This window comes from Oryzias latipes, chromosome 12 (assembly GCF_053564925.1).
Source record: "Oryzias latipes strain Hd-rR chromosome 12, Olatipes_Hd-rR_3.1".
Classification (NCBI taxonomy): Eukaryota; Metazoa; Chordata; class Actinopteri; order Beloniformes; family Adrianichthyidae; genus Oryzias; species Oryzias latipes.
Window position 1 is genome coordinate 3798272 of NC_136248.1, and position 27901 is coordinate 3826172.

At 48.2% G+C, this 27901-nt stretch overlaps 1 protein-coding gene across 6 annotated transcripts; it reads left to right on the forward strand.

Annotated features, from left to right (window-relative positions):
- Positions 1-1354: 1354 nt before the first annotated feature.
- Positions 1355-27483, forward strand: tsc1b (TSC complex subunit 1b). Of its 6 annotated transcripts, none has more exons than XM_023960742.2 (22): positions 1355-1645; positions 4995-5218; positions 5299-5402; positions 5517-5669; positions 5757-5901; positions 7608-7762; positions 7835-7908; positions 8004-8182; positions 9082-9200; positions 10363-10528; positions 10805-10929; positions 11815-11908; positions 12080-12181; positions 12480-13095; positions 15266-15309; positions 15864-16030; positions 16210-16392; positions 22270-22380; positions 23056-23178; positions 23471-23661; positions 23909-24076; positions 25584-27483. In XM_023960742.2, the coding sequence occupies exons 2-22, from the start codon at positions 5110-5112 to the stop codon at positions 26254-26256; spliced, it is 3801 nt and encodes a 1266-aa protein (XP_023816510.1). In that variant the 5' UTR covers positions 1355-1645; positions 4995-5109; the 3' UTR covers positions 26257-27483. The 6 variants fall into 6 exon arrangements, with proteins under 6 accessions (XP_023816510.1, XP_023816512.1, XP_023816511.1 ...); XM_023960744.2 differs by having other exon boundaries at positions 23474-23661; XM_023960743.2 differs by having other exon boundaries at positions 10808-10929.
- The last annotated feature ends 418 nt before the right edge of the window (positions 27484-27901 follow it).

Below are 27901 nucleotides of genomic sequence, written 5' to 3' on the forward strand. Positions count from 1 at the left end.
TCACATACTTGATAAATGTCACTTGCTTCTGGTGGCATTTCATCTTTATTAGTTATTATTTATTTCTGGTGGAACTGTCTCTAAAGGAGGGTTTTTGGCGTTTTCTAATTCTTTTCTCCTTGTTTTTTTTTTTCTTGCTCTCATAACTTGTTCCTGAATGGCGTTTTGTTTGGTTTGTGCAAAATAAAAAAATAATAAAACATTCTTGTAAAAACAAATAATGAGGTAGCAACATTTTAAAAGTCTTTTCCAAAGATTTAATTTTCTCTAAACTAATTCCATTTGCGAATTTGATTAAAATTCTTCTATTATTTTAAAATACTAGTATATTGAAGTAAGGAATATAACTGCTTATCAGAAAAAGTAAACATAAAAAAGAAAATCAAAAACAACAATTTCTGTTCTTTAAAAATCTGAATGTAATTTTCTAAATTTGTTGGATTTTCATTCTTAATATGATTTATAATTTTGTCCTGTTGTCTGAGTTCATGATGGAAATGTTCTGAATTTTGGTTTAGAGTTTGACATCAATAAAACTTGATCTGACAAAAGCAATAAAATAAACCAACAAAGAGAGGAAGGATTTTGAGTCAACAAATCAAACGATTGCAAAAGGCAGTTCCAAGGACACACGCCACCACCATGTCAGAAGTGTTCACTCCCCCACATCAATTACCGAGTTCACGTGTTTGGTTTCTTCCTCGTCCGCAGGTGAACAAAATCAGGCAGACTGCTTCTCCAAACATCTGTGAAAGTTTTCTGCGATGCTCCTGGGAAATGAGTCCAGTCCTGAAGATGTCCACACTGCTAAATCCTCCACACTCAGAGTGAATATAGCCACGAGGAAGAGCAGGTCAGAGGTCACCATCTTTCTGCAGAGTCTCTGCAGACCATCATGAGACTTTCAGACAAACTCAAAAAGAGTTGGCTTCATTGGATGGGTTTCCATGGTGATCAGCTGTCTTCCATCAAAGTTCTGTAATACAGGGGGCGTAAAACGCACATCTTTGGGCTCTGGCACCGAGAGGACGCCCTCTTTGGAGGGGACAAATTACACCAACTTAAACAAAGGAGCTCCAGATCAATTCAAACCCTTTAGATTATTATGGTATGTCACTTGAATTCATGTGAATTCAGCATAGTAAGGTTAACGTTTGTGTTGCAGTGTTACACTTATAAAGAGGGTATTTTGTAAGTAATTGCTGTTACAAAATAATTTTTTTGAGAGAAGTTTTTTGTGATCATCCATCTTTTTAAGGACAGTTGTGTCATGAGGATTGAACGACAAACCTTTTTGCGCACGCGCCGTCTCTACCTGTTTGCCAGCTAATTTGCGCGTGCGCGTTTTGCATGTGGGTCACGCGAAACCGTATCACATATACAAGCGCAGCGACGGGGAAAACAAACTAAGCTTTTCCCGGAGGCTAGTTTCCCCTGGAACCTTTAAGGAAGTTGCGCCCACGCGCGGACACCTGTCCGTGGAGAACCGTGCTTCGGCTGCGGAGGTAAAAGTCCCGCTAAATCGACGGCTGTGGCACTAATTTAAGGGATTATTTTTCGAGGAACCGCGGAGGCTGACGGCGGTGGGATGGGCTGTGAGTCGTTCAAGATGGCGGCGCCCTGTGGAGTGCATTTACTCTAGCAGGTAAACAGGTGTCTGTTTGTTCGTCCCACGCGCTCTTTGCTTCCGAAATGTGCACGTGCAGGTGAAGATCAAAGAGCAAGGGCTGCTGCCGCGGTTTCCACGCTGACAGAGCCCCTCTAGCGACCGAACGGTCCCGGGGAGGCTGCGGCTCCGCTCCGCTAACACTAGCTCGTCTGAGCGGCTGATGTTTTTCTGATGGGGGGGCGGGGTGCTGCGCGCTGGAGAATGTTTAGGACGTTTGTCGGGTTTTGTCCGAATTCTGTGTGAATAAAAAAAGTTCTGCTCGGTTCTGAACAGACGCTGCCGCGGTTTGATGAAGTGAAGCCGAGCCGCCCATTGTTCTGGAGTTGTTTTACGACACTCGGCGGCAGTCAGCGACACTCTCTGCTGCTGCACTTCATTACATGATGATGCTCCCCATCTTCATCTCTGCTGCGCCTCCTCATCCGACGAGCCAACACTTCTGCAGCTCCTCGTCTTCTCTTTTGCTTCTCCTCATCTTTATCCTTGCTCCTCTACATCTCCATTAATATTCATCCTCATCCTCACTTCTGTTCTGCTGCGTTGATCCCCACATCATATTTTTCATCTTCATCATCCTCTCTTCTCCCTGTTGTTCCTCCCTGACCCCCCCCCCCCCCTTCTGCCCCTCCATATCTCTCCATGTAAACTATAATACAGTTGAACAACTTATTCAATAAATTGGAACAATTCAGGGAATCTAGCTGATTTTATTTGTGTCATATTTTTTAAAAAGCTGGTCTTGCATCTGAATCAGACATTAAGTCGGGTGCGTTGTTGGAATGTTTTGGTATTTCTGAGCTCTGATTGTTCTAAAATTTGGATCATTTGATGCTGAATATGAAATATTGTCTGGTTCCTGGACGCTCCTGCAAGAGGAGGGAAGGCCTTGACAAGGGCGTGCACACAGCTAAATGAATTTTCCGTGTGCACGTGGGCGTGCTCGTGCTGCACAAAGCGTCTTTGTGCAGCACGAGCATTCCCGAGCCCGCTGAGATCACGCCGGGCGCAGCTCATGCTCGACTCGGTTCTGCAGCTCTGTGGTGCGTTTGTCCACCGCGCTCGGCCCATCTTCATCGCCATGAGTCACCAGCAGCAGGAAAACGGGGTTCGTGGTTGTTTGCTGGGACTTTGTGGATTGCAGGCCCGTTTGGACCCGGTCCTTTTCAGAGGTTTGCTGTCCTCCATGAAGCAGCACTGTGTAATCACTTAATGCTGAGCTGATTATGAAGAACATCAGAGGACTCTGGAGCGGTCATGTTTGAGTCAGAGTTGAGTAACCTGATGTGCCGACCCGTTTGTGCTGATAATCACCTGCCTGTCAGGATTATTTATGCCTGCTTTTCAGATTTTGGCCCCATGAAGGGCTGGGGAGCTGACATGTGTGGTGGTGTCTTTGTGCAGCTACACACACTCAGACCTCAAAAGTGTCATTCTTGTGAGTTCTGATCATGTTTGTTTGCACAGCTTTCTCCCTTAAATCGTCGTTTTCTGTGGAATCTACGAGCAAAGTGTTTTTACTGGTATGAAAATGTGTCCCGTTGGTGGATCCAGGTCTCGTGTGTCTTATCTGAACACTGCATTTCAAGCACAAAGTGTATCCTGGATGTGCAGCTGATGTTAGCTCTGACTTTCATCGATAAACACTCTCATCTTTGATTCCGTCCTCCGTCGGTTTGGGATTAGCATCTTGAACTGTCCCTGATTGAGACGTCCTATCTGCGAACCAAACACGAATTTCTGCCCTGGTTGTTGACGTTTCTGTCTTTTACCGATGAAAAAATAAAACATTTTCTTCCCAACAGAATTTGGAGACCATAAACAATGAAATTGGAGGAAAAATGAGCTGTTCAGGACGTTGGATGAGCTCATTTTAGAAGCATGCTGCTGCAGGTTTCCGTCTTATCGGCAGAAGCAGCATTTTGAAACATCGGATGTTGAGTCAGAGCTAAAAAAAAGAGCAATAATCTAAACGACAAAGACATACATACATGGATTATTGTCATCAGGCCGTAATTTAAAGAGAAACGTGGCCAAATCACACAAAAACATTGTAGTCCATCCAAACATTTTTTTTCTTTCCCGCTGTCATCCAAAGTCACTAAATGTTTGCTGTCCATCCATTCCCTTTAGCCCTCTCAGGGTCACAGGGTTGCTGGAGCCTGTCCCGTGTTGGCGCCCTCGACGGGTCGCCAGGGCACACAATCACTCCCACACGCACACACTCACACCTACAGGCACAAACTGTGTGTTTTCCTTTAACTGTTGCCCTGGAGTAGACCTGAGCGATATCACCAGAAAGAAAAATCTGTTGTTTTTTTTGTTTTTTTCACGCCAAATTTGATTTCTGATTTTGAATCAATTTTTTTAAAATCTTTTTTTCTTTCTCCCTTTACTTTATTAAGCAACAATTACAAATGACAGATCAGATTTAACAAAATGTCTTTTATTTAAGGCTGAATTCAAGGTGCAACTAAAGAAACGCTGTAAAAATGCTTGTGAAACAAAGCGGCAGGCGATGTTTGAGCTGTGGCGCTCCAAACACTTTTGTCGTACTCCCATATCGGATTTTACGGCACGTGGTTTGTTGCTCCAAGTTTGAAGTCGAAAAAACCCAAAACAGGTCCATAGAAATGGAAAATTGCTCTTTCTTTTTGGGAACAAGCTCCTCCTTGCTACTTCCCTCTTTAACATCTGTGCATTACGAGAAAGTGGGATACTGGCAAAAAAAAAAATCCAGATTTTTCCAAAAATCAATCTTAAACAGCAAAACTGCAAAAAAATGCAATAAAATGAAGTTATTACCAAATCCTATCTTGCACTGCACTGTAGGTCGGCTTCTCAAAAAGAAATGCATTGATTTCATATTAATCAAATGATCTATTTTTAATTTTGTATACAGAAAAACCTTCTGTGGTTTTTACCAGAAGGATTTTCCTCTTCGCAGTTGCATCTTCCACCCTTGTTCAGTTGAAATCCTCACGTGAAAACAAAACTCAGGACGGAATAAACATTTGAACAAGGATTAATATTTCAATAAATTGTAATGACGTTTTGAATCCTGTAGGAAGATTCATGACTTCAGCAGAACCACAGGTGGAGTCTCTTCTCTCATCATTTAAGGCGGTATGCTGCGATCAGTCGTGCTGCGGCGCGTTCTGCACGCAAGCGAAACCCAGCATTGAGCCGCTTCACCTTCATCTCCTCTCAGACGGATAGAATAACCTTCCTCTCTCGGTGTGAGAGTCTTCCTCGTTGCTGTGTCAGCACAGCACTGATCCCAGATCAGAGGCCAAAATCACTCGCAGCCGTGTCGTTTGTGGGACAGAGTGGCCTGGAGACGGAATTGGTGGGCGGGCCCCGGGAGTCCTCCAGGCAGACGGGGACGGACACTGTGATCAGTTGTGGCCTCCTCCTCCTCCTCCTCCTCCCCCAGCACTGCCATGGCCAGGGAGCAGCCCAACGTGGGGGATCTCCTCCCACTGCTGGAGACCTCCGACCTCCACCAGCTAGAAGAGATCAGAGGCCTTATCAACGAGCAGCTCAGCACCGGTATGCCTGCGCCACCCGCCCTTTGACGTTGGTCATGTGACTCTGCTGGAACCTGACGGCTCATTTTCTGCTTCCTGAAGAGCGAGGTTCCATGCTGCTGAACGGGCTGGTGGATTTCTTTTTGGAAACCAACTCCGCCCACGCCATGCACATCCTGTCGTCTGTCAGAGAGCCCCACGATAAGGTAAAGGTCTGAGGAGCCGACGGGAGGCTTTCTCTTCAGGAGGTTCCCACTTTGTGGTTAGAGCTTGAATCCGGTCCACGTCTCCGGTCCGACTCCGCTGTCTGTGTCCCGCAGCACCTTCTAGACAAGATGAACGACTGTATGACCAAACCGGCCTGCCGCCTGCCCACACTCATGCTGCTCGGCCACGTGGTCCGCAAGCAGCCGTCCTGGATCCACAAGATTGCTCGGTACCCGCTGCTGCTGTCGCTGCTGAAATGCCTGAAGGTGAGCCCCGTCTTTGGGATGTGTGCTTTCAGCTCTCTGATCTGCTTTTCTTCGGTGACGTTTGTGTGAAACACGACTTCCCCACAGACGGACACTGATGTAGTGGTGCTTATAACCGGAGTTCTGGTGCTGGTCACTCTGCTGCCCATGATCCCTCAGGCTGGGAAACAGCACCTGTGGGAGTACTTTGACATCTTTGGTCGCCTGGCGTCATGGAACCTGAAGAATCCAGGTAGGACCCAAATGAGATGCTGTCTCTGGTAAACAGTAGGGATGCAGCAAAAGAAAAAGATGTTCACCCTAAGAAATTTTCTGCCTCTGGTTGCATTAAAAAATCACATTGCCTTAGAATGTACGTTTTTAGTAGAGTCAGAATAACTTTAGGCTTTTCAAGAAGAAAGTACTGTACTTGGTTGCATTCGTCATCCTGTTTTGTCAAATTCTAGGACAGAAAAGCGGCGATTGGCTGTGAAAAAAGCTTTCCAATTCCAGTCAATTTTATTTATGTAGCCCAATATTACAACACAGTTGTCTCAATGGGCTTCACCAATTCTAAAAAACATAAAATCAGTTAGAAAATACATTAGCTGATGGCTAACCTAAACCAAACAGACTGAACTGGGCATCCCTGCACTTAGACCCTCCTTCTTGCTGAGGAACAACAGATTCCAGAAGAAACCTCAGGGGTGTCCACATGAAGCAGGGATCCTCCTCCAGGACGGACAGGCGATGGACCAGAACTCTTGTCCAACTCTACACCTACATGTTTAAATAGTCCAGAAGATGGGTTTCATCCAGATGAAAGGGGGGGGGCTGGGGACGCGTGACGAGCCAGAGGTGAGGTCCACGGCCGAGTGTAGGAGCAGAGACGAGCCAACTGGAATCTGGAATCGCTCCCCAGGAGGGAAGTGGGAAAGAGAGACAACCCCCCCCCCCCCCCCCCAATCACACTGCACCCAACAGAGGCGTGGAGAACGAAATGATCAAGAATAGAGGACAGAACCTCAGTGCGCCATAGTTTCCCCATCTTCAAACGTCTAGCAGTTTACTAACAACTATTAGTTTTTGTTATTGAAATTTAATTCAGACTTGTTAATAGTAAGTTCCATGCACTATTGCACATCAATCTGACTTTATTAATAATAATAATAGATACATTTTTAGCACGTCAATGTAACACAATGTAGTATTAATCTAAGCAGGAAATGGGCCACCCTGGCCCGGTTCATGAAACCATCTTCTCTGCTTAGATCCACAGAGAAATATGTATAATGGATGTGATGAAAATTATAATTATTTCCTCAAACTTCATTACAGTACGTAATAAATTAAATATTCTCTGATTACTAGCTAGTCTGGCAATAAGTCTGTCCAAACAGGAATGTTTTCAGTCTAACTTTGAATGTAGAAACTGAGTCGGCCTCTCTTCCATGAGCTGGGAGTTTATTCCATAAAACAGGGGCTTGGTGGCTAAACGCTCTACCTCCAACCGTACTTTTACTAATTCTAGGAACCACAAGCAGTCCTGCATTTTGTGAACTAAGTTTTCTGTTTGGATGGTAAGACAGTAAGAGGTCTTTGATATAGGATGGGGAGCCAGTGAAGTGAAACCAACACAGGAGTGATGTGATCTCTTCTGCTAGTTCCAGCTAACAATCTAGCTGCTGCGTTCTGAACAAGCTGGAGACTTCTTAAGGAACTCTGAGGACACGCTGCTAACAAGGAGTTACAGTAATCCAGTAATACATTTCCAGAGAGTGAATGTATTTCTGTTTCTATGTCACTGTGAACACTTCTGCTGTCTGAGTTTGCTCCAGAAGAGAAAGTCTGTCCTAACAGTCTTTAGGACACACTTTCTCTTGAACAGATCTAAAGGAAATATTCAATAGATGCAAACGGTGACAGTTTTATTTTTGTGTCTGTTTTGTGGCCATTCAGGACACGTGCCTGAAGTTTACCTCATCCACCTGCACGCCAGCGTCTACTCGCTGTTCCACAGGCTTTACGGCATGTATCCGTGCAACTTTGTGTCCTACCTGCGCTCGCATTACAGCATGAAGGAGAACATGGAGACCTTTGATGAGGTGGTGAAGGTGAGGCCCTGTGCTCTGCGTCCGTCCTGTGCGGAAAGCGGTTCGTGTTGATGGGTGGTGTGCTCTCTGCAGCCCATGCTGGAACATGTTCGCGTTCACCCGGAGCTGGTAACCGGCACCAAGGACCATGAACTCGACCCCACCAGGTAACTCCGCTGTGTGTCAATCAAACAGAAGAAAGCGGTTCCAGCGTCTCCAGTTTGTGGCGTCGGTAAACCAGAGGGCGTTTGCTTTCCTGCAGATGGAAACGGTATGAAATCCATGATATCGTCATTGAATGTGCCAAAGTGTCTCTGGACCCTAAGGAAGCCTCCTGTGAGGAGGGCTACGCCACCATGCCCGAGAACTTCTACCCCCAGATCCACCTGAGAGCCCAGGACTGCACCTCCAGCCCGTACACGGAGCTGCACAGCAGCTTTGGTCAGTGGGGAAAAGCCGACAACGTGATGTTTGTCTTGAATCTGTGTTAGCCTCGCTCTGTACCCCATGAATTCCGTTGGACGTGTCTTTGAAGAATCTGTTTTTTTAAAAAGTGTTGAACTATCTGAGGTTGTTCTATTGTCTACAACCTGCAGCTTTTCTACCCCTCTAGTGTGGCTCTCTGGTCAAAGACAAATGAGTCTTAAAATATTCAAAAGTAACTGTAGTGTAAAAGGTAAAGTAAACTAGTTCCAACTTTATTCATAAACAGTTAAAGGGCGTATCACAAGTCGAACTAAAACTTTTTGACGGATGTTGAGCGCCGTGTTCCAAAGAAAATCCACTGGAGGTCAGTAAACTCTACCAGAATTAAGGCGCAAAAGAAAATAAGCCTGAGTTTCGAACAAACTCACAGATTTGAAGTGTCCCCTTATGTGCACCGCAAGCGGTAAAAGATCAACTAGAGTTATTTTTACTATCACTGCTGACATCAAGTACATTTTGAGATGATGATGCTGTGTGACTCGAGGTGTTTTATTTTAAGAGGAAGTCATGTGAACCTCAGTAAAAAGTTATGAGCCATTTTAGAAAAAAGGATAGTTTAATCTTTAGGTTTTGTTTTATTCATTCAACAAACAATAGTATATTGATCATAATAGTATCAATAACAGAAATGCATATCAGTGTCTCACTTTTCTGAAGGGTGAAGTGAGAGTTTCCAACTGCATCTGGGTTTTAGTCAGTAAGAAATGGACCCGAATGGGTCTTTAAGTGTTGGAGGCGGCAGACCGCTGCTTCTCATGTGTTTCTAGTCAAAACCTAAACTCCTCCCTTTATTTGTGAAAAGTGAAGCAACTCCCTGAAAGATGGACCTGATCTGTTTGTCTTCTCAACAACAGGAAGCTCTTCTTCAACCCCGTTCTCAACTCCACGCCAGCCGCTGCCCCCTCCCCTGTCTTTGCCCCCCGTCTCAGGGACACAGTTGACCTACCGCAGCCCACAGATCTCCAGAAGACAGGTACGGTCTTCAGAGACGGACAAGCACCCCCCCCCCCTGTTGCCCCCTCACCTGGGCTGGGTATCACTGCCATCATCCCGCCTTGATTCATGTCGCATTCACAAAGTCATGGTTCAATTTGATTTTTCGTCTGGCTAGACCTGAAACTGAGTCATTTTCCAAAATTCCATTCCAAACCCAAACCTGCTCAGTCATGACTCCCACCTGTGGACAAAAAAGCTGAAAGTAAAACCCATAGTGGCCCCTGAAGTAACTTTGAACTGGAAACCTTTGACCACAGCGGTGTGTTGGACTCAGATGTGTCCTGTAATCAGCATCACAGGTTCCTAAGCTGTAATCCGTCCCTCCGTCCGTCTGTTAAAAGTTCCACTCCGATCATCTTTTGATTGGCTGTAAAAGCTTTCCCAGTGAATTATCATTCTGCTGGTCTCAGGCAAAATCACGTTCGCTTTTCTAGGGCATAGTTTCAGCAGAGCGGCGGGAGGTCATTACATACTCGCCTTCTAGCTGTAGGCTGGACGAATGGCACAGAGCAACCCTGCATCCATTTCCCATCATCCGCCTGTTCACGTGCCTAGCCGCTACCTTACAGTCTGGGTCCCAGTGCAACAAAAATGTCCAGATCTGATCCAGATTCCAGCTCAGACCAGGAAAACAAAGACGGTCATGGATCTATGTGTCTGCGAGTCATCAGAATGGAGCAGAGCAGGGAGACTGTGACCCGCCCAGCATAACTTCTAAGTCGCAAATACGACCTCTTTGAAACTACATTTGTTTGTCTGCTCCCGATTCATGATTTGAATAAAGAAATACTCAGAATTTAAGCTTAATTTTCTTTATACACATCTTCCATCATCAGAAAATAACCACAAGAATATCTTGAAAACATCCAAATCACCATTTTCATCAGAGTTGGTCTTAAACCTTTTTATTTTTCCAACTTTCTTTTCTGGTAAATCGCTTCTTTTTTGCTTTAGGATTTGTGTGCCTTTGGAGTAGAGTTCAGAGCTCAAGGCTGTGCACGTGCAGCACTGTTGCAGTGTTTCTGAGCACGTGCACGCAGCAGCCTGAGCCCAAGCTTCAGGGTCCCAAAGAAGTCAGGTTGAAGTGGTTCACGGAGGAAGAAATCTCCTGTGATTCTCATTGTTTATCTCTTGTGCAGAACTCGACTTGTGACCTGAACTCCTCTTGTGGGAGCAAGGACCCCCTATGGAGCCCCTCCTCCCTGTGCGGCATGACCACTCCCCCTTCCTCTAGAGGCATGTCGCCCAACCTGGAGCTGTCCCACAGTGCCTCACACCTTTCCAGCCGCTTCCACTGCACATCAGGTAGAGCTGCCGTTTTCCCCACCCTAACTCAGATTTTAACTCAGGTTTTATCCAGGTTTAATCTAAAATAAGAAAGATTTACCCTGGGTTCAATTCAGATTTGATCGCAAGTAACCTACATTTTAAAAGGGGTTTAATCCAGTTTAAGCCTAAGAGGCCTTAGATTTGATTCCATGTTCAACACAGGTGAACCCAGGTTTCAACTTAATCTAAGTTTGAGATGTGTTTAAACCGGTCTAATCCAGGTTTAACCTAGTTTGTCTTTTCGGATTTGAGCAGGTGGGAAGGGAACGCCGGCCTCCAGCACTCCTGCCACCTCCTCCCCCCCTCCAACCCTGACGGAGGACTTTCCTGCAGTCTCTCTACCAGCCAACACAGTCCAGTCCAGTCCGCCCAGAAAAGTAGGCGCTCCTCTCACCCGTACAAACATCATTTTAGCTTCTTTGGAAAGAGTGCTGTGGCGTTTATGAGCCGGGTTTCTAAAAGGCTAAAAATGTTTTTGTTCTTTCATGTGAATTCTGAAAAATTCTAAACAAATGTGTAATTTAAAAAGTATTTTTAGCTGGCAGCTTTAATGCTGCTCTCATCCAGATTTGGTCCTGGTCGGATCCTGATCCAGTTTGCTCTCTGGGTTTGTTAGGCTCGAAAGTTCTTCTGAATTCTGATGTGGACCAAGCAAAAAAATGCTGGTCCTCTTAAGAAAGAGAGCCTCTGTTCACATGGAAGTGAACCCTGGTGTGGTTCACTTCCATGTGACTGCATCCAGACTTTCCAAAGACTAAAGAGAGCAAAGGAGCCAAAGGAAGCAACACTGCAAAAACCCAGTCTGAAGAAAGGAAAAAGACCAAATGTCTTATCTCCTGTCTTCTAATCTTATCAAGAAAGTTTTTTAAAAGCAAAATATTATTAACTTGAGAAACATTTCTTAAAATGAGAATTCTTGTTGAAACCTTTTTTTTTTTTTGTTACGCCACTGTCAGATTTTTTTTTTTTTCGCTTATTCAAAGAAAATTTGAGACTTTTTTTCTAGGGGGGCCTGTTTTATGCTGTGAGCGAGCGGCTGAGGATTTTTCCAGATGGTTTGGTTTGCTTCAGTCTTTGGTTTCAGAGTCTATTCCATTTGAAGCTCAATCTTTCAAACTGCGTTTACCCTCAGGTCCAAACCTGGTCCCAGAGCTGAAGCAAAACCTGCTTATGAACATAATTATCTCAAATGTAAATTTGTCTTCTGGATTGTTGTACCACACTATAAAAAAAAATCATCATCCCAAAATCTTTTCATTTAGGACCGTCGGCAGGAAGAAAGCAGCAAGCCGGTGCTGATGAGGCAGGAATCCGTCAAGGACCCAGAGAAACCGGGGGAGGCGCCTGCACACAGGGGTTTGTCGCTGCCGCCGCTGTCAAAATAAAAGCCTTCTTGGTTTATCTGCTGAAAATAGCCGAGCAGAGCGACCGAGTTTCCCTCCTGATTCCACATGAAATGATGATTGTGTTTTTACTTCTCTGGTGTTGTGATGGCTTGCTCTTACATTAGTATTTGTTGGTGTCCAGAAGCAGCAGAGAACATTTCCATGACGCTGACAGAGCTGTCTGTGTTCATGAAGAAGCAGGAGCTTGACCTTCAGCTGAGGACGGAGAAGGAGAAGGAGGAGGGTGAGTGCTTGGCTCCGGCCTGCTGGAGTGTCAGAGGAGGACGCCGACTTCAGTCGGCACTCGCACTCCTGCTGGTTACAGCGGGAATCTCCAAAGCACATCTGACCCCTCAGAGGTTTGGTGGACTTGGGAGAATTCTTTGAAAAGTGTCCCTTTTGGAGGGGGTGTGGCCAAAATGCATGAATGTCACGGGAAAAGTAGAAGCGCCTTGGTCTGGCGGCTTGCTCAGTGCAGAAAGCTGAGGGTGAACCTGTGAAGGTGATCTTGACTGAAGCCTGTGAATGTCGTTCTGCTTCAGCTGACATCACAGAGGAGCTGCTGCAGCTCACCGAGGAGAACCAGGAGCTGCTGGGCCTCAGAGGCTTCGATTCGCCCTTCTACCGCACCACCGAGACGCTGACGGGAACCCAGAGCAAAGGCCTCCCCAGCACCCAGCCCGGGGCCTCCATCCTAGACCCCCACCGGGCTGCGTCCACACCTGACAAGGTCGAGAACTCCGTGGGCGTCGGCGCTGAAAGAGGAGTGGGCGGGGACAGCCGAGGTCTGGCCCTGGATCAGTCCTGGTCCTTCCAGTCGGGGTTCACCCCCATCGACCACCACCTGCACCACAGCCCCTCCGCCCACAATGAAGAGGCAGCCAAGTTCAGCTTGTTCTCCCCCAGCCCGTGCAGTAAGACCCCCGCCCCACCACCCTACGAACCTTTTTTTGACCTGGCCCTGCCGAGGGCCGCCTCGCTGTTCGTGGGCAGGAAGACTTTAGAAGCTGTGAACAAAGCCGCCATGCAGAGGCTGCTGCAGCGGGAGGAGCGGCTGGAGGACGGCGAGGAGGAGGGGCTTATGCCCACGTCTCCGCTGGAGGTGCTCGACCGCCTTGTCCAGCAGGGGAGCGACGCACACGACAAAGTTCTCAAGAGGTGAGCAGGTCAGGCGGTGTCTGCCGTCAGAAAGCCACACATACCCAAATATTAATAACCCAATCTGATATCAAATACTCCTCTCTGGGTTCTTCACCCCAAAAAAAGTTATAATAATCAGCAAATATATATAATAACACTCTTTATAAAATTAGTAAAAAAACAAATGACCCTTTCCTGACTTTACATAAAAAGTCAGGAAATATTTAACAGTAGTTTAGAAAATCCATAATAACCACATAACTGTGGTTGTTCACAGAAATAAAGCTTCTGTTGTCCATGCAGACTCTTAGCTAAATGTTCAACTTCAGTTCTAGAGCAGAATCTCCTAAATGACTCGTGTGAACAGCCTCTTTAGGTTTTTGTGTTCTTTGCTTATAATCCAGTTTAAAGGTTTTCAGGAGGCTGGCCTAGCCTAACCACTGTTTGTTCTCTCTGATCATCTTCCCAGGTTAAATACCTGCATTCTGGATCAATGTTTCCCTTACCGACCCTTTTTGTCATTTTTCTGTTTTGACGGGGGGGCGGGGTCACGTTCAAGTTCTATGGCTGGGGCAAAGTGAGGTTGCAGTAGCAACATTTTTGCTTGGCTCACATTTCAATTCAAATAAGCTTTATTGATGCGAGTAAACAATACCAGGGATTCAGTTTTCTTTGCTTTCATGAATCACGAAAAAAAAAAGGGTCTCTCTCTGGTATCGTTCAGGCGACCGGGTCAAATGGGTGGGTGGGCCGGGGTTTGGGGACCCCTGCTCCAGAGTAATAGTTTATTTTTCCCCCCAATACTGACGCCACCATGTTGGAGCCAGAAGTCTTTATCAAGCAGTGATTGGTCCGAGTTAGTCTGAGTCAACGTTTCCATGGCAACCACTATCAGAAGTTGGCCACAGCCCCCCCACTTAAAAATGGACACATGAGAATCTGTCGAGCGTTTCAAACATTTGACGTGACACCACATGCTTTTTTATTTTTGGAGGCATCTGATTGGTCAGTTTATCACTTAAACAACTTGTTGTACAGAAAAATAAAATGATTATTTATAACATGTTAATAAAAAAAAGGCATCAGAGCAAGAATGGTTCTGTTTATTTCTCAATCCCTTGTAATTTCTTGTGGGGTCCAGGTGACCCCACTCCCAACGTTAACGTGCCTTGAGGCACGTTAACGTTGGGAGTGGGGTCACCTGGACCCCATAAGATAGCATGAGGGCTATAGAAGTCTATGGGATTTTGGCTTCTTGGAGCCAGCAGGTACTTCCTGTTTGGAACGCCAGGGGGGAGGGGTCACTCAGGCCCCCAGAGCGGGAAGCAGCAAGTACCTCACTAAAAGCTCTGTGGTTGCAGCCGGTGAAATTCTGCTCTGCCTCTTGATACTTTTGACCAATCACACACCAGTTTTCTTGAAAACGCCAGATCCAAATTCGTTTACCTGCCCCTCCAGCTCCTCTATTGCTCTAATTGTAGGGGCATTTGGAGGTGTCTGACTTTTTTTTTTCAAGTAATGACTTTTTTTAGTTAGAAAATTGATGTTAGGAATTTTCCGAGTGCTGGCAGCTGTGCGCTAACGTAGATGACGGTCGACTAATGATGACATCATCAAGCGGTAGTATCGTCCGGATTGGAAGGCACTACTTTTTCCATGTCTCTCCGCTTGGAGGGAAGGAATTGGGATTTGGCCATTGACTGGATTCCGGCATATTCTGGGCTGCGGTGCAGAACCTCAGTGGTCGAGGAGACGCTCTGCCTCTGCCGGAGCGCCGGGTGTCTTTGGTCCTGGACCGGACCGACGGCCTCCATCTGAACCGCAGACTTTTACTCATCCTTATCATTTTAAAGTGGTTAACAAGCAAGATGGCCAACAGTTACGCCCCTCTTACTTCCTAATTGTAATCTATTACAGATTACTTGTTTCAGAGTAATCCCTTACTCTAAAGCGTTGCACAATTCTTGGGTAATTTTTGATTCACGTTGTTAAAAGTAGCTACAGAATTTGTTCATGACAGCATTTTACATAAATTCTTGGAGGTTTCATGCTGGGTGAGTATTATGGGCTGTCTGGTTCTACTGTTTGTGTTCAACAGAAGAGGCGACAGGCAGTCTGCTGTCTGTGGTTCAAGATCGGATCAGCGGCCACAGAGTTAAAAACTGATTTTCCTCTGTCCTCTCCACAGATTACCTTTGCCGAGTAAATCAGCTGACTGGACACACTTTGGAGGTAAACAACCAAAAGGGGGGGCGGGGGGGCTTTTTACGTCACAGAAGATCTTGTTTTGGTGGGACATGAGTGGGGAGGTCCAGATCCATGAGGAGTCATGTGATCTGAAGTTAAAGCGTGGATGAGAACCTCACACTCATTCAGACGATCATCTGATCCGGAGCAGATCGGTCACAAGCTCTGCGCATTCCTCTGAGGCTGAAAACAAACTTCAGGAAACTCGGCGGGAGAACAGGAAGCAGGAATGCAGAGTTTCTGAAGTGATCCAGAAACTTCATTCTGATGTGATTCTGACCGTAGACGAACCATTTCACTGTAAATGATCGGAAACCTTTTTTTATGTGTAAAAAAAAAAAAAACACTCAACTAAAAGGTTCTAAAATTTTCTTCTTTCTTTTTTAGTCATTCTTATGGCAAATATCTGCATCCAAAGTGTCAAAACAGACAAAATAATGTAACATGGGGGAGGGGGTGTGATTTGATTTGATTTGATTTAAAAGCCAACAAGTTGGTTGAGGTAAAAGCTGAGTCTCTCTCCGCCCTCCTTTGTGTAGGCTCGGCTCCTCTGGACGAGCTGCACACGCTGCGCAGTCAGCTGCTACTGCTGCACAACCAGCTGCTGTTTGAGCGCTACAAGAGGGAGCAGCACGCGGTCCGCAACCGCCGCCTCCTTCGCCGCATCATCAACGCCACTGCGCTGGAGGAGCAGAACAACGCCATGGTATGCACACAGCAACACAGACACAAACTACCCTGCAGGGTGAGGGTTCAAAGCTCTCCAGTCAGAACATCCTCCTGTCGTTCATCAGCTACCATAAAACCAGCAGCAGAGGTCAGAGGGTCACACTTCTGAACACGACAGATGTTTGCTGGAAGCTTTTCCAAATGTGATCTGTGCAGAAGGACCAGCTGAACCTGCAGAGTGTGGACATCACCTCTCTGAGGGAGAGCCTGCAGGTGGAGCAGCACAGGTACCGGCAGCTGTGGGATGACCGGGAAACCGTGGTGACCCGGTTACACAGCCAGATCCGCCAGCTGCAGCAGGCCCGGGACGACTACTACACCCGCAACCAGGAGCTGCAGGTACGCACAAACCCACAAATAGGAGCTGCAGCTACACACAAACCCACAACCAGGAGCTGCAGCTACACACAAACCCACAACCAGGAGCTGCAGCTACACACAAACCCACAACCAGGAGCTGCAGCTACACAGAAACCCACAACCAGGAGCTGCAGCTACACAGAAACCCACAAACAGGAGCTGCAGCTACACACAAACCCACAACCAGGAGCTGCAGCTACACACAAACCCACAACCAGGAGCTGCAGCTACACACAAACCCACAACCAGGAGCTGCAGCTACACACAAACCCACAACAAGGAGCTGCAGCTACACACAAACCCACAACCAGGAGCTGTACGTACACACAAACCCACAACCAGGAGCTGCAGCTACACACAAACCCACAACCAGGAGCTGTAGGTACACACAAACCCACAACCAGGAGCTGCAGCTACACACAAACCCACAACCAGGAGCTGCAGCTACACACAAACCCACAACCAGGAGCTGCAGCTACACACAAACCCACAACCAGGAGCTGCAGCTACACAGAAACCCACAAACAGGAGCTGCAGCTACACACAAACCCACAACCAGGAGCTGCAGCTACACACAAACCCACAACCAGGAGCTGCAGCTACACACAAACCCACAACCAGGAGCTGCAGCTACACACAAACCCACAACAAGGAGCTGCAGCTACACACAAACCCACAACCAGGAGCTGTACGTACACACAAACCCACAACCAGGAGCTGCAGCTACACACAAACCCACAACAAGGTGCTGCAGCTACACACAAACCCACAACCAGGAGCTGCAGCTACACACAAACCCACAACCAGGAGCTGCAGCTACACAGAAACCCACAAACAGGAGCTGCAGCTACACACAAACCCACAACCAGGAGCTGCAGCTACACACAAACCCACAACCAGGAGCTGCAGCTACACAGAAACCCACAACCAGGAGCTGCAGCTACACACAAACCCACAACAAGGAGCTGCAGCTACACACAAACCCACAACCAGGAGCTGCAGCTACACAGAAACCCACAACCAGGAGCTGCAGCTACACACAAACCCACAACAAGGTGCTGCAGCTACACACAAACCCACAACCAGGAGCTGCAGCTACACACAAACCCACAACCAGGAGCTGCAGCTACACAGAAACCCACAAACAGGAGCTGCAGCTACACACAAACCCACAACCAGGAGCTGCAGCTACACACAAACCCACAACCAGGAGCTGCAGCTACACACAAACCCACAACCAGGAGCTGCAGCTACACACAAACCCACAACAAGGAGCTGCAGCTACACACAAACCCACAACCAGGAGCTGTACGTACACACAAACCCACAACCAGGAGCTGCAGCTACACACAAACCCACAACAAGGAGCTGCAGCTACACACAAACCCACAACCAGGAGCTGCAGCTACACACAAACCCACAACCAGGAGCTGCAGCTACACAGAAACCCACAAACAGGAGCTGCAGCTACACACAAACCCACAACCAGGAGCTGCAGCTACACACAAACCCACAACCAGGAGCTGCAGCTACACAGAAACCCACAACCAGGAGCTGTAGGTACACACAAACCCACAACCAGGAGCTGTAGGTACACACAAACCCACAACCAGGAGCTGCAGCTACACACAAACCCACAACCAGGAGCTGCAGCTACACACAAACCCACAACCAGGAGCTGTAGGTACACACAAACCCACAACCAGGAGCTGTAGGTACACACAAACCCACAACCAGGAGCTGCAGCTATACACAAACCCACAACCAGGAGCTGTAGGTACACACAAACCCACAACCAGGAGCTGTAGGTACACACAAACCCACAACAAGGAGCGGCAGCTACACACAAACCCACAACCAGGAGCGGCAGTTACACACAAACCCACAACAAGGAGCGGCAGCTACACACAAACCCACAACCAGGAGCTGCAGCTACACACAAACCCACAACCAGGAGCTACAGCTACACACAAACCCACAACCAGGACCGGCAGCTACACACAAACCCACAACCAGGAGCGGCAGTTACACACAAACCCACAACAAGGAGCTGCAGCTACACTCAAACCCACAACCAGGAGCTGCAGCTACACACAAACCCACAACCAGGAGCTGCAGCTACACAGAAACCCACAACCAGGAGCTGTAGGTACACACAAACCCACAACAAGGAGCGGCAGCTACACACAAACCCACAACCAGGAGCTGCAGCTACACACAAACCCACAACCAGGAGCTGCAGCTACACACAAACCCACAAACAGGAGCTGCAGCTACACACAAACCCACAACCAGGAGCTGCAGCTACACACAAACCCACAACCAGGAGCTGCAGCTACACACAAACCCACAACCAGGAGCTGCAGCTACACACAAACCCACAACCAGGAGCTGCAGCTACACACAAACCCACAACCAGGAGCTGCAGCTACACACAAACCCACAACCAGGAGCTGCAGCTACACACAAACCCACAACCAGGAGCTGCAGCTACACACAAACCCACAACCAGGAGCTGCAGCTACACACAAACCCACAACCAGGAGCTGCAGCTACACACAAACCCACAACAAGGAGCTGCAGCTACACAGAAACCCACAAACAGGAGCTGCAGCTACACACAAACCCACAACCAGGAGCTGCAGCTACACACAAACCCACAACCAGGAGCTGTAGGTACACACAAACCCACAACCAGGAGCTGCAGCTACACACAAACCCACAACCAGGAGCTGTAGGTACACACAAACCCACAACCAGGAGCTGTAGGTACACACAAACCCACAACAAGGAGCGGCAGCTACACACAAACCCACAACCAGGAGCTGCAGCTACACACAAACCCACAACCAGGAGCTGCAGCTACACACAAACCCACAACAAGGACCGGCAGCTACACACAAACCCACAACCAGGAGCGGCAGTTACACACAAACCCACAACAAGGAGCTGCAGCTACACACAAACCCACAACCAGGAGCTGCAGCTACACACAAACCCACAACCAGGAGCTGCAGCTACACAGAAACCCACAACCAGGAGCTGTAGGTACACACAAACCCACAACCAGGAGCTGTAGGTACACACAAACCCACAACAAGGAGCGGCAGCTACACACAAACCCACAACCAGGAGCGGCAGTTACACACAAACCCACAACAAGGAGCGGCAGCTACACACAAACCCACAACCAGGAGCTGCAGCTACACACAAACCCACAACCAGGAGCTGCAGCTACACACAAACCCACAACCAGGAGCTGCAGCTACACACAAACCCACAACCAGGAGCTGCAGCTACACACAAACCCACAACCAGGAGCTGCAGCTACACAGAAACCCACAACCAGGAGCTGTAGGTACACACAAACCCACAACCAGGAGCTGTAGGTACACACAAACCCACAACCAGGAGCTGCAGCTACACAGAAACCCACAACCAGGAGCTGTAGGTGACACAAACCCACAACCAGGAGCTGTAGGTACACACAAACCCACAACAAGGAGCGGCAGCTACACACAAACCCACAACCAGGAGCGGCAGTTACACACAAACCCACAACAAGGAGCGGCAGCTACACACAAACCCACAACCAGGAGCGGCAGTTACACACAAACCCACAACAAGGAGCGGCAGCTACACACAAACCATCAACCAGGAGCTGCAGCTACACACAAACCCACAACCAGGAGCTGCAGCTACACACAAACCCACAACCAGGAGCGGCAGCTACACACAAACCCACAACAAGGAGCGGCAGCTACACACAAACCATCAACCAGGAGCGGCAGCTACACACAAACCCACAACCAGGAGCTGCAGCTACACACAAACCCACAACCAGGAGCTGCAGCTACACACAAACCCACAACAAGGAGCTGCAGCTACACACAAACCCACAACCAGGAGCTGCAGCTACACACAAACCCACAACCAGGAGCTGCAGCTACACACAAACCCACAACCAGGAGCTGCAGCTACACACAAACCCACAACCAGGAGCTGCAGCTACACACAAACCCACAACCAGGAGCTGCAGCTACACACAAACCCACAACCAGGAGCTGCAGCTACACACAAACCCACAACCAGGAGCTGCAGCTACACACAAACCCACAACCAGGAGCTGCAGCTACACACAAACCCACAACAAGGAGCTGCAGCTACACAGAAACCCACAAACAGGAGCTGCAGCTACACGCAAACCCACAACCAGGAGCTGCAGCTACACACAAACCCACAACCAGGAGCTGCAGCTACACAGAAACCCACAACCAGGAGCTGTAGGTACACACAAACCCACAACCAGGAGCTGCAGCTACACAGAAACCCACAACCAGGAGCTGTAGGTACACACAAACCCACAACCAGGAGCTGTAGGTACACACAAACCCACAACAAGGAGCGGCAGCTACACACAAACCCACAACCAGGAGCTGCAGCTACACACAAACCCACAACCAGGAGCTGCAGCTACACACAAACCCACAACCAGGAGCTGCAGCTACACACAAACCCACAACCAGGAGCTGCAGCTACACAGAAACCCACAACCAGGAGCTGTAGGTACACACAAACCCACAACCAGGAGCTGTAGGTACACACAAACCCACAACAAGGAGCGGCAGCTACACACAAACCCACAACCAGGAGCGGCAGTTACACACAAACCCACAACAAGGAGCGGCAGTTACACACAAACCCACAACAAGGAGCGGCAGCTACACACAAACCCACAACCAGGAGCTGCAGCTACACACAAACCCACAACCAGGAGCTGCAGCTACACACAAACCCACAACCAGGAGCTGCAGCTACACACAAACCCACAACCAGGAGCTGCAGCTACACACAAACCCACAACCAGGAGCTGCAGCTACACAGAAACCCACAACCAGGAGCTGTAGGTACACACAAACCCACAACCAGGAGCTGTAGGTACACACAAACCCACAACCAGGAGCTGCAGCTACACAGAAACCCACAACCAGGAGCTGTAGGTGACACAAACCCACAACCAGGAGCTGTAGGTACACACAAACCCACAACAAGGAGCGGCAGCTACACACAAACCCACAACCAGGAGCGGCAGTTACACACAAACCCACAACAAGGAGCGGCAGCTACACACAAACCCACAACCAGGAGCGGCAGTTACACACAAACCCACAACAAGGAGCGGCAGCTACACACAAACCCACAACCAGGAGCTGCAGCTACACACAAACCCACAACAAGGAGCGGCAGCTACACACAAACCCACAACCAGAAGCTGCAGCTATACACAAACCCACAACCAGGAGCTGCAGCTACACACAAACCCACAACAAGGAGCTGCAGCTACACACAAACCCACAACCAGAAGCTGCAGCTATACACAAACCCACAACCAGGAGCTGCAGCTACACACAAACCCACAACCAGAAGCTGCAGCTATACACAAACCCACAACAAGGAGCTGCAGCTACACACAAACCCACAACCAGAAGCTGCAGCTATACACAAACCCACAACCAGAAGCTGCAGCTATACACAAACCCACAACAAGGAGCTGCAGCTACACACAAACCCACAACAAGGAGCTGCAGCTACACACAAACCCACAACCAGGTGTGTACCAAACTACGGTACACCCTTAAATGTTACTGAGTTTTTCTCTTTTACCAGTTTGTAATTTTAACTCTAAAACTGTTTTAGGAACGCCTGTGCCTTAATGTTGAGCAGAAAAAATGTTTCTACAAAGTTGTTTGTCAGGTTGATCTTTACAAACTTACCAACATATGCACACAACTTTTCAATGTTTTGAATGTGTTAAATGACGATTGAAACATCATTTTCACTTAAACGTTTTTATAGAGCAAGCTGCAGGAGTGCCAAAAGAAGATGGATGAGCTGGAGGCGGAGCTTCAGAGGGCCAACAACAAAGTTTGTCACACGGGTCACCTGCTCAACCAGATGACTGTGAAGGTAAAGATGGTGACAGAATCTGGTTGCTCGGCTGGCTGTCGTTTAAAACGCCTTTTTTTAGATTGAAAGGAGCGTCCATGTTGTTTTAAGGCTGTCGGATCCCCTCAGACTGGAATCATAGCAGATGATGTGACCACAGGAAAGAGAAAAATCAAAGCAGAAGGACAACTGTGTCTGACCACAGATCAACAAAGGTTGATTGGTTATTAATAGTTTCTAAGAGCAGATTGAAAGCAGACCAGATCCTGAGTCTAATCCTTCATTTCAACCCCTGGTGCTGAAGTTTTAAGGGGAGAATCATTGAGTTCCATTGTTGTAGTTCTTTATTTTGCACTGAGCCGATCCCTCCATCCATGCTTTACATCGATCACATCGATCCTGTGCCGCGTTTATAATGTCTACAAAGATAAAGAGTTCATCCGTGTGCATTTAGAAAACAGACATTTTGCTTTAAATAACTGCAGCTTCTACTCCACATTACTATCAAGTTTTTATTTATTTTCTGAAAAACTGTAATAACCAAAGCTCCCTTTTCCCTAATGCTGTACTTTCATGAAGTACAAATCCATTTTGACGTGTTAGTTGCAGGCAGACTGGCTGGTGTTTTGGTGATGGTGGTCTTCTCACAGGCTGGAATAGGTGGATTCATTCATAATAAACTCGCTTTTCCTTCAGCTGAGCAACAGTGAGAGCACGCAGCAGCAGATGAGCTTCCTGAACAAGCAGCTGCTGCTCCTGGGGGAGGCGCATAAACTGTCCATGCAGGAGCTGCAGAACGCCGGCACAGATAACACAAAGGTGAGAGGCGGGAGAGGAGGCTTCGGGAAAGAAATGTCAAAAGAATTCATCTGACAGAGAAAACATCTTTAACCGAACTCAAGTTAACAAAGCAAAGACTTCCCCCCCCCCTCCATCTGTCATTCCTCCTGTCTTTCATGCAGGAATTTTGCCTCCATAGGTAGAGCTTTTATATGCAACATGTCGACTTGATTGTGTTTGGTTTGACAAAACAATCTGAGATTCAAAGATGCGGTTACACTTAAAAAAAAGCCCTCCTCACATTGCTCCTCTGCTCCTCTCCTTTGGGCAGCAGGAGGCCCGGATGCTGCAGACGTCCTACGCTAAGGAGGTGGAGGCTCTGCGGCAGAGTCTGCTGGTTCAGGGGCAGAAACTGGAGGCGGCGCAGCAGAGAGTCTCTGAGCTGGAAACTCACCTTTCCAAGAAGGAGCACCTCATTGCAGAGCAGAAGAAGTTCCTGGAAGATGTCAAATGTCAGGCTAAGTGAGTGACTCCACTCTGGAAGTTTCACCCTTTCTAAACATTTAACTGTTTATAGACTTTGTGCTTCAGTGGTGGGGGTGGGGATGGGGGGTGTTCCTCACCACATCCATCTAGGCTGGCGGGTAGCCGGTTAACAGCACGAGATGACACGCACGTAGCGTTTGCCTGATTTTAAACCTGGAAGTGCTTAGAGGAAGGTTTGCTTTGACATCCCTGACCCCCGCCCTCGTCTCGTCTCGTCTCTCAGGGTGGAGCTGCAGGCCTCCGACAGCAGGTACTTGGTTCAGAGGACGATCACGCAGCTGCTGCAGACCGAACTCCTGCAGCTCTACAGCCGGGTGGAGATGGAGGCCCCTGCCAGCAGCAGCTTGCCCCCGGGGGGCAGGTCCGACCTGCACACACCCGCAGACCCCAGGTGAGAGCCCTGTCAGCTGTGTTGTGTTTACTGAACCTGCATTAGAGCTGGTTTTGGCGGTACCGTTCACATGTGAAGTAGCCGGCGTGACCCTCATCTGATCCCTTCGACGTAGAAGGAAAGATGTTGTTGGGAAGTCTTTTTAAAAAGTTCTGTAGCAGTTTTCAGAGGGGAAAAAAAGAGCGTAAAAACATTCATAGGCCGCATTCACACTGCATGGTTCAAGTGACCCAATTCCGATTTTTTTCCTCTCATGTGGCTCAGATCGGATATGACCGGTGAACGTGTAAGCAGGACAAAAGCGCATGGATTCCGATTTTCTCAGATCGGATACAGGCCTCACTCATATGTGGAAATAAATCGGATACGAATCGGATACGTGCATTTACTTGTGCCATGTAAGCAGACAAATCGGATATTCCCCAGTAAATGCGAGTCGTACGTCAGTGACGTCAACTCAGGACACCACCAACTGAGATCACATGACTTATTTAGGTGATTTTGTGCGCTGATTTTGCTGTTTGAGGACAGCTGGAGCCCCAACAGCGTGTTGCCTTTCAGCCTCAGGCTTCAGACCGTAGTCTGAAACCGCTGTTATTTCCGGTCTGGTCCCGGTCGGCACGCAAACGGTAACTAATGAAGCGAGACACCGTTGCTTTGGCACAGGCTGAACGCCGTTTATTTCTTTGCTTTGGATCATACTGTTAGGACAGCACAACGTCTGCAAACACTTCCTCATTCAAAACTCAGAGGGAGCACATAAGCCGGCCGAGCAGCCCTTCTTTTTCCTCTACCGCGCATCCCCGTCCAGCCTCGTCCAGGAGCGCCCAGGGCAACGCCTCCTTCCGTCGCTGCGTTGCCTCCATGACAACCGCAGTCACACTAAAGTCCGAAGGAGGTCCGCGGAAATGCTGCTACGTTACGTAGTCCTCAGAACGTCTACGTTTGGTAGTTTCAGCATTGTATAGTGTAAATGCAAAAATCGGATACGGGTCACTTTTAAAAGATGACGTAAGCGGGCCGTCAAAAAAAACGGATATAGTCAGAAAATTGGATTTGGGCATCAAGGCCTGCAGTGTAAATGCAGGCATAGTCTTTCCTCTCTAGACCATGCTTCACCTTTCACTGTCTTGCTGCTTTGCGGATTTTGTTTTTAGTACAAATTTGTCAATCCGTTTGTCAATCAATCTCCCGTGGATTTCACCTATCGTGAGTAATTTTAGAATGTAGCCCCCGCGATGAACGAGGGAATAGTTTAATTATTTTTGTTGTCATTATGATTTTGATGTGTCTAAAGTTTTTGTTTTAGTTGTATTGAATGATAAGAACCAAGATGTTAAATTCGTCTCCACACACTTAAAGAAAATAGTTGCATCATCTGCATTCACCTGTATGAAAAGAAATGGTTCAGAAATCGACCCTTGAGGAACACCAGTGTCCCACTCTGGGCAGAAGGCTTTAAAAAGATTAACTGTGTTCATGAAATCTTTTTTTTTTTTTTACCCAGTGTGCTGGTTCCGGACGGGCCGGACAGAAACCACACCAGCCAGGATCCGGATGGCAGACCCCCCCATGACTCTCCCCGGGGCAACGGCAGCACTTTAATGCCACCAAAGGTCAGCGGCTTTTCCCTTTCTGCAGCCAGCTCCATCAACGGAGGCCAGGACCCGCCCCCTCCCCTGCTGGTCGAGCCCCACCCACCCTGCCCTCATTCCAATCCTCTGGCGCCCCAGCCTGCGCCCGACACCCCCGTCACCGTGGGCTCGTACCCCAGCGCCAAGAGCTTCCTTGGCATGCGGGCGCGCGAGCTGTTCCGCAACAAAAGCGAGAGCCAGTGTGACGAGGACCAGCCCCCCCGACGCCTGGCAGGCCTCGCCCACGGCCTGAAGACGGAGATGTGCGTGGAGCCGCCCTGCCCGGGCTACACCGCCCCCCTCGACCCGGCGCCCTCGGCCGCTCCCACCTCACCCCTCAAAGCCTCTGGCCGCACCACGCCTCCCACCGCGCCCTCCAAACACCCCCCCACTGAGACCAAGCACCGGGCCTCAAGCCAGGAAAGCCCCCGCAGGAGGGCAGGCGGGGGTCAAGGGGGAGGCAGGGGTCAGATGGGGTCAGGCCGCCCCCGGCAGCAACAGCTAAAAATTATGGACTATAATGAAACGCATCAGGAGCACAGTTAATGACATCCAGAGAGCCGGCAGACGCCAACGTAACTGGGGGGAGGGGCCAAACATAACCGGGGGGAGGGGCCAAGACAGACTTTTTAACAGGGAAGGAGCTTCAAACCTGCAGGAGTCCATCAGTTTTATCGTCCCGGTCCTGAGTGGACAGCAGGATTCCCACAAGCTCCTCCTCTTTCTTTTTCTGGAACAACGAATGACCCTGAAGGATTCTGGGAATGTCACAAAGCTAAAGGCTAAAACGTCGGGGAAGCCGCAGAAGGACGAGAAGCCTCCGTCAGTCTGACGCTCAAACTCATCGCAGGACTCCAGTTTCTGTCTGAAACCAGGCTATTGGCTTTGGTCTGACCGTGGAACACGTTCCTGACGCCACAGATCCTCAGCAACTCTCACCGGAACACGCCATTATCCGGCTCCAGGGGGGTCAAATCCGGTGACCAAAGCGATAAAGGTTTTTTTTGTTTTGTGCCAGCGTGGAAGCAGCCTCCAAGTAAACAAATGATTGTCGCTTCTGGAAAACATGTTTTCAGTTCTCCCAAGACCCCCACCCCGACATGTCGCCATGGAGACAGATGTGACTATTTTGGAGACGGTCAGCCGAGTTTTTTTTAACACGAGCACTTTAGTGAAGTGAAGTGAAGAGGAAGATTTCCATCCCAACCCTGCAGGAATCTGCTGATGCAGCCCGGAGGCCCAGCGGCACACGGGAAGGGATGACATCACAGTCATTTCTTTCTCCACTTATTTATGTATTTATTGACTTTTTAGAAAATTCCAGACCAGATCAGTACGTCTCAACGAGAACCTTTGAGAGAAACGGCGTCCTCATCTTCTTCCCTAAACCAGCTTGTGTCTGCGTCAGACGTATTCGGACCGGCCGGCCCGTTCAGGCCTACGACATTCATGTTTTGTTTTTTGTTTTTTTTTGGAAGTGAAGCTGAAGGTTTGTCAGAATCTTGTCGTCCACTGGGGAACTCCTGCTGTCACTTCCTTCTGCCTCGCTATCTAAAGCATGTTCAGCCGCCCTCCTTATACGCCAACTGTAGAAGCTGCAGCAGAGCCGGACAGAAGGTACAATCAGCACAAACCGCAGGAGCACGACTGGGAACACGGGACAACTCCACGAAGGAAAAACAACAAAAAACAAAAAAAAAGGAAGTTCTTAAAGCAGTGGCTTGTGTGTAACTGTGAACAATAAAGATCGTCTTTAATGTTTTGCACTACAAATGTGACTTTTCTCTGTTTTTTTGGTGTACACCGAATCACCAGACAATTTACCAGCGGTAATAAAAAGTCTCTTCTCCTCTGTGGAGGAAAGAAAGCTGTAATCTGACCGCTAAATGATCCTGATCCAGTTCTATGTGCATGGATTGATGATTCATAGAAGGCTTGTAAGTAATTTGATTAAAAATTACAGCGATAGTCGACTTAAAGAAGGGTTTATTTTTTCCCTAAACTTCTCTATTTATAGTAAACATTTTTTTGTTTTTTGGACTCTTTTTATTTAAAGCTTTTGAATGTGACTCAACCAGGATTGAAGGAAAGGTAATGAAGCCTAAAGCACAAAATCAAACTCATTAGAAACTCACATTCGTTACAAACGATTAAAACAACCCAACTCCAAGGATAAAAAGAGATAAAAATG

Coding starts and splice junctions, on each gene's coding strand:
- tsc1b (XM_023960742.2), top strand. CDS start 5,110: ATGGCCAGGGAGCAGCCCAACGTGGGGGATCTCCTCCCACTGCTGGAG. Junction 7,763..7,834: donor CCTTTGATGAGGTGGTGAAG/GTGAGGCCCTGT, acceptor TGCTCTCTGCAG/CCCATGCTGGAACATGTTCG. Junction 22,381..23,055: donor TCAACCAGATGACTGTGAAG/GTAAAGATGGTG, acceptor CTTTTCCTTCAG/CTGAGCAACAGTGAGAGCAC.